Here is a 7,384-nt window from a genome sequence, read left to right as displayed (position 1 = left end):
CAGAGGTCAATAGTTATTTAAGTCCCCCAAGGCGTGGGACTCCCGTGGTGGTACTTACAAAACATAATTATTTGTAAGGTCATAGTCAAATATTATTTAAAAGTAAAACAAGTATATCCATAGGTTTCCTTTTAAGCAAATAAAGTTCAGAAATAAAACCACGTAACTGAAACTTTTATAAAATATAACTTTTATTAAAAATATAACTTGTGTAAAACAGATTTTGGTAAGTCAAAATATATGTAAAATACATTTTAGTGACTCAAAATATAATATAACTCATCTTATCTTTAATACTTTATCCTTTCTTTCCACTATCAAAAACCCATTCAACATTCACTATTCTTTTTTTCCTTTCCTCTCTTTCTTTCCTTTCTTTCTCTTTTCTTTCTTCTTTCTTTTCTTTTCTTCTTTTCTTTCCTCACCTCTCCAGTGAACGTCTCCCCCTTTTATAGGGAGGAGAGACGAGTACGTGGCCTCCACGTGGTCAGACGCCGCTTTCATTCAGATTTAATTCATGATTATATAGATTCATTCTTATCTTTAATAAATATTTAAGATAATTATTTTTTGATCCAATATTTTAATATAATTATATAAATTAATTAGTTTCTAATTAAATTACACTTTATTTTATACTAACAGAAAATTAATTATTTATTTATATTTTGACCCCTAAAATTACATTATTTTACAAAATCACGCATAATAATATATAATAAATTATAAATTTTCCGAACTGAGATTAAATAATATTAGTATAAATTCTACAGAATAATTAAAAATCTGGGTTGTTACAATCCTCCCCCTTTTAAAATTTCGACCTCGAAATTTGTCACAGGTGTAAGTTATCCGCCGCGCACTCTGATATATATATATATATATATATATTAGATGATTAATCTGATAGAAAGTAGTACCTCAAAAAAAAATTTTACCAAAATAACTTGCCGTCTAGTTGTCAAAAATTGGTTTGGGCCAAAATGAGAAATAATTGGTAACTTTAAAAACTTTTCACGCGTTTTATTTACGATAAAAATAAATAAAAAAATAAAATAAAATGAGAATACAATGACAAAATCATATACAGGAGATGAACTTTTCATTGATGGAAAATAATTTCAAAATTAGTATCTTTATAATTTGAACCCACTTTTAAAAAGTCGAAATAAATTTTTTTTTTTGAATACTGAACTGAAAATTATATGTATTTAATTATATTATAATTTTGGTGAGTGCTTGAGCCCGACATCCTCCTCTTCTTGTTCTTCTTTTATTAGAACAAATATAAATTATATCTAATATCCTTCACAAATTAGGCATACTAAAAAAAAAAGTTTATTATATATATATATAATCATATAAAATTATAATATAATTAAATCGACGAACAAAATATAATAATTCGGTACTAATTACCCGTTATCCCAATTCTTAAATGTGTGCGTGTCCTATGCTCCAATGATGATTTTTTTTTTTTTTTTATAAACTATTGCTCTGATACTACTTGTCACGACCCGCTCCCCGTACCCAAGAGTTAAGTATCGTGATGGCCAGTAACTGAAGTTACCTACGGCCAATTCATAAACAAATTAATAAACGCAAGCGGAAGAAATATTTGAGTAAGGGTACCAAAATAATCATTGGAGTTTCTATTTTTATTACAAAAAGTATTGATAAAAAATGCCGATATTTACATATAAAAAAGTGATATGTATGTCATATTCCGCAGCCTCGCATCTAAGACTTTCCAGAAGTTATTTCAGAATTGCATGTTTCCTGAAAATTGGTAAACAACTATAAGCACATGGCAGAGTGAGAAATATTATACCAAGAGTATAAGGGACACGAAATAACCATGGATAGTTAATTAGGCCAAAACATTTATATAAATAAATCCTTTGAGTAGCATAAATTATTTGAATAGCAGAACTGAAACACATAGATTATGTAAGTAAATAGCCATAACCACGGTACAGAACAGAGGTCACAGAAGTGACAGCCAAAACAGAGGTACGGATTCAAGAGGTGGCTCGTACGGATTCTAGAGGTGGCTCCCACAATAGTGTAGCACTTAGTTCCGCACAACACTTTGGTCTGCATAGAACAAAGGTACGAATTCAAGAGGTGGCTCCCACAACAGTGTAGCACTTAGTTCCGCACAACACTTTGGTCCGCACCGAACAGAGGTCAATAGATCCATGACGAACAGAGGACCACAAAGTGGTCAAACAGAGGCTAATGGTTATTTAAGTCCCCCAAGGCGTGGGACTCCCGTGGTGATACTTACAAAACATAATTATTTGTAAGGTCATAGTCATATATTCTTTAAAAGTAAAACAAGTATATCCATGGATTTCCGTTTAAGCAAATAAGGTTCAGAAATAAAACCACGTAACTGAAACTTTTATAAAACATAACTTTTATTAAAAACATAACTTGTGTAAAATAGATTTTGGTAAGTCAAAACATACGTAAAATACATTTTGGTGACTCAAGGTATAATATAACTCACTTTATCTTTAATACTTTATTATTTCTTTCCACTATCAAAGACCCTTTCAACTTTCACTATTCTTTTCTTCCTTTCCTCTCTTTCTTAGGGAGGAGAGACGAGTACGTGGCCTCCACGTGGCTCAGACGTCACTTTCATTCAGATTTAATTCATAATTATATAGATTCATTCTTATTCTTAATAGATATTTAAGATGAATACCTTTTGACCTAATATTTTAATATAATTATATAAATTAATTTATTTCTAATTAAATTACATTTTATCTTATACTAATAGAAAATTAATTATTTATTTATATTTTGACCTCTAAAATTATATTATTTTACAAAATCACACATAATAATATATAATAAATTATATATTTTCCGAACTGAGATTAAATAATATAAGTATAAATTCTACAGAATAATTAAAAATCTGAATTGTTACACTTATTGAAGAAGCATGCCCATATGTTTACTTAAATGAGCATGTAAAACAACACGTTTATAGAACTGCAATACAAGTAAAACTATTTGGACTTTGGATGGGTGACCTAGTTCTTAAGCAAAATAAGTGAATGCTTAAGCAAGAGCTGAGCCAATTTCTTTCAGTTTAAGTGTGAAAAACTTTTCACGATGTTGAGCAAAGCCCTCAAACCTAATAACATTTAGATTCTTTAATACAAGGGCATTCAGTAGCTATCATCAGATTTCTAATTTGATACAAGCATGATGAGTGGTGACAACCTCATGTGTCAAGAGTTAGATGGAAAGCTTATCAATTTGTCATGTGTAACATAGACCAATTTACATAGTAGTATGTAGGAATGTTATGATCCAAGTTGAAGGTGACTTTAGCCTAAGAAGGTGTGTGAGTTGAGGCTGTGACAAATATGACTTCAATGAAATTTATCCGCTGACAAATATTGTATTCCCTTTAATAATTGAGTTAACACTAGAAAGAAGGATTCTTTAACCATTGGGGCTTTTCTTTGAGAGTTTCTTTGCATTAATTAGTATAAATGTTGTGTTTGATTTTTATCATTGTAAATAGAATAAGCCTTTCACCTATGGATTGTGTATATAATTTTGCAGATGTCAAGTTCAAGTGTTAACGGCAGTACCTCAGATCAGTTGATGTATTGCAACAGAAATTGTCCTAAATGTCATAAAAAAGCAACTATTCGAATTTCCGAGACGGAGCGAAACAGAAACAAATTATTTTATTGTTGTCAAAATTGCGGTGATTTTATTGGATGGTGCTTGCCTACAAATTCACAATGCAGAGGTGAAGGAGTAATGCAAATAGAAAATATGCCAACTATCACCGAACAACTTCAATTTATGAGCGAACAACTTCGATTTCAAAGCGAACAACTTCAATTTTTGAGGGCGAAGATGCTTAAGTTGGAAATAGACATAAATCAAAATTCGTGTCGTATTTATGGGTTGTTCATCTTGCTTGTAATTGGTATCGTGTTAGTTATAAAGATGTAATAGTTTTGTAATCTTTATTTTTGTATGGTTATCTGGACTTGGTGGTGGCACTTTGTATGGTTATGTGGTTATTTTTGTAAACTTTTTTTTTGTACAGTTATCTGGACTTGTTAACTTTGTATGGTTATATGGTTATGTGGTGGCACTTTGTATGGTTATGTTGTTCATTTTGTCCAGCAGAGCTGTGTAATCTGTGTTATCAATTTGTATGGTTATGTTGTTCACTTTGTTATGTTGAACCTCTCCCAGCAAAGCTGTGTAATCAGTCCATTACAGCGTATAAGAGCTGTGTAATCAATCCATTATAGGGTATAATCAAAACACAAAATAAGTGTAATCTGTCCATTACAAGATGTAATCAAAACACAAAATAAGTGTAATTTGTCCATTACATGGTGTAATGAAAACATTCTGCTCCTACTATTTAAACTTGTAAATCAAAACACAAAATAAGTGACATTAATCTATCCATTACCAAGTATATATATGCATGCATTCTGCTCCTAATATTTAAACCTATAAATCCCTAACTCAATCATACAGCAAACACCCAACATAATAAAATTTGAATATTCTTTTCATTCATAGCATAAGAATCAAAAAATAACATCATAAAAAAATAGCATGCATCAAACATTGTTCCCATTACAAACATTGTTCCCATTGTTCGCAAACATATCGTTTCCAAACATTGTTCCCATTGCAAAAAATAACATCAATAATGACCCAAATCTGAACAACATAAAAAAAATACACCCGAATCTGAAAAATATAATAACATCATCGTTCGTTCAAGGATGTTCATGTACATGACTGTTAGCAGGACTATGTGAGGCTTGCAACATTTGGACTGCAAAGTGTTGAACTGTAGTACCTCGAAGCAACTCCTGAAGCGATGTCTGAATGAGATAAACTAAAGGCATTGACTGAGGCGTGTTACTTCCCTGCAATAGTGCTAAATTTATTAAAATATTGATACAATGTATACTACCATTTGAATGTAAAGTATGTAAGCAATTATAATTCACATCATATGTAGGATACATAACATGATGAACACTTGTACGACCCATGGCAAAGGGAGGTTGAGATTGAGATACAAGTCGAGATTGAGAACTATAGACACCATGACTATAACCTTAAAGTAAACCAACATAAAACAATTAATATTTGAAATGAAAAAAAAAATTACTAATGCATTTTCATTTAAAAAAAAACACACAATATGAATCATTACCTCAACATAATTACTACCCATGATGAAAGGAGGTTGAGATTGACCTTGGGGAGTATAAACAGTAACACCCTATACAACCAATGCAGGAAAGTAAAACAACATTAATAAAGTAAAACAATGGTTCCACATGAGGTTCAATTTCCCTAAGGTCGATGCATACAATATTAAATATTACCTGTATTGAATGATTACCAATGGCCAAAGGAGGTTAAGATTGACCTTGGGGAGTATAAACAGTAACACCTTATACAACCAATGCAAGAAAGTAAAACAACATTAAGAAAGTAAAACAATGGTTCCGTATGAGGTTCAATTTCCCTAAGGTCTATGCATACAATATTAAATATTACTTGTATTGAATGATTACCAATGGCCAAAGGAGGTTGAGATTGACCTTGGGAAGCACAAAAAGAACCATCCTACATGCAAAAAAAAAAAAAAAAAAAAACCAAAATAATAAATATCACCCTACAAGATTACACGAATAACTAATCCAACAAAATTAATACAAGGTCGCACACAATAGTAAATATTAGTTGAATAGAATTATTATCCATAGTGGCAGAAGGCTCAGATTGACCTTCGGGAGTACAAAAAGCATCACCCTACAAACGACCAATTTTTTTATTTCATTACTTTTCTAACACACATAACACAAAATTGGTAACACATATCACATAACACATAACAATCACACATAACATATAACAAAATATCATTTAATCACATGCAACAATTTTGTATAGTTGCTTGTCTTTTCTTGAGCCCCTTGGCTTGGATTGGACAATCTTCTTCATCACTCTGTGGGCATGTGTTAGCTGAGGAATTTCTCAATTCAATGACCTCCACTTGACCACAAGTGTGCACACTTAATTTGTCTTCAATCATGACACTCAATTTTTCACCTTTTGCAGGTGACAAATGATAACTTTCTTCAGTTTTAGCAGCTCTGCGTGCTATTGCTCTAAACATATTCATCAATGACCTATATCGGTCACTTTGATGTAGTTTCGTACCCATGCCTATCTTTCACACTTTCAGCCCTTGCTTTTTTAGTCCATCGTTTCAGTATGTATTGTGCAGGAAGGTCCTTTGCATTGAATATCTCTCTAAGCACCTTCAGACAATGTCGACACACTATGCCCTTCACTTCAAACTTCTTGCAACTACAACTTAAAGAACCATCTCTATCCATTGTCACATTCTTATCTTTTTTTTCAATCTATGTCCATTTGAATTGTGAATATGGTACTCTCACCATCATTAATAGTGCCTACAATGGACGCTTCAATGGACTGCACGTACTCATTTTGGAATTCCTCAAAAATTGTTTTGGTGTAAATATCTGCCATTTGCGTTAACATCAAAGTTGGAATGGAAACCCTTGGCAATTTTTGGGACAAATTATACTCGGATTCCAATTCTTTATACCTTTTGTCATAGAGCACCCTCTCAAAATGCATGAAAAATTCTATCAAGTTATGATCACAATTGAGATAATCCTTCAAAAATGCATTGAATGATTCACTTAGTTGGGTAGTACTCATTCCAGCTGCCCAAGAATTTATAATATATGGCCATTCCCATTTCTCTTTCACACCAAAAGTTTGCTCCAACCAATGATTGTTGCGTGCATCATACCTATCAAGCATTTGGTCCCGTTGTATTTTGAATTCTTCTTCATCATCAATTTGATGTATAAATTTTGAAAACACACCCTTCACCCCTACATCTCTAAAAAGAGAACTTACATGCTTCACAGCATTTTGCATCAAATGCCATGTGCAAAGTCGGTGGTTTGTATTAGGCATGACAATTGGAATGGCCTTAGCCATCGTAGCATCTTGATCTGTGAAAATAATTTTTGGAGCTTTGTTTGACATTGCCTACAAAAAAATCTGAAACAACCATGTGAATGATTCGGCAGTCTCATCATACATCAACGCTACACCGATATAACTGTTTCTCGATGATAATTAGAATGGCCTTAGCTATCGCAGCATCTTGATCTGTGAAAATAGTTTTTGGAGCTTTGTTTGACATTGCCTACAAAAAAATCTGAAACAACCATGTGAATGATTCGCAGTCTCATCATACATCAATGCTGCACCGAATATAACTGTTTCTCGATGATGATTAAATCCAACAAAG

At 32.1% G+C, this 7,384-nt stretch overlaps 1 protein-coding gene across 1 annotated transcript; it reads right to left on the bottom strand.

Annotated features, from left to right (window-relative positions):
- Nucleotides 1-6,450: 6,450 nt before the first annotated feature.
- Nucleotides 6,451-7,068, bottom strand: LOC114274756 (protein FAR1-RELATED SEQUENCE 5-like). The gene has a single exon (XM_028216728.1). It carries the CDS (start codon nucleotides 7,066-7,068, stop codon nucleotides 6,451-6,453), a length of 618 nt encoding a protein of 205 aa, XP_028072529.1.
- Between the last annotated feature and the right edge of the window lie 316 nt (nucleotides 7,069-7,384).

This window comes from Camellia sinensis, chromosome 13, assembly GCF_055761805.1.
Source record: "Camellia sinensis isolate YWXY chromosome 13, ASM5576180v1, whole genome shotgun sequence".
NCBI classification, from domain to species: Eukaryota; Viridiplantae; Streptophyta; class Magnoliopsida; order Ericales; family Theaceae; genus Camellia; species Camellia sinensis.
Note: the sequence above shows the minus strand (reverse complement) of the source record. Positions and strands in the feature narration are given on the sequence as shown.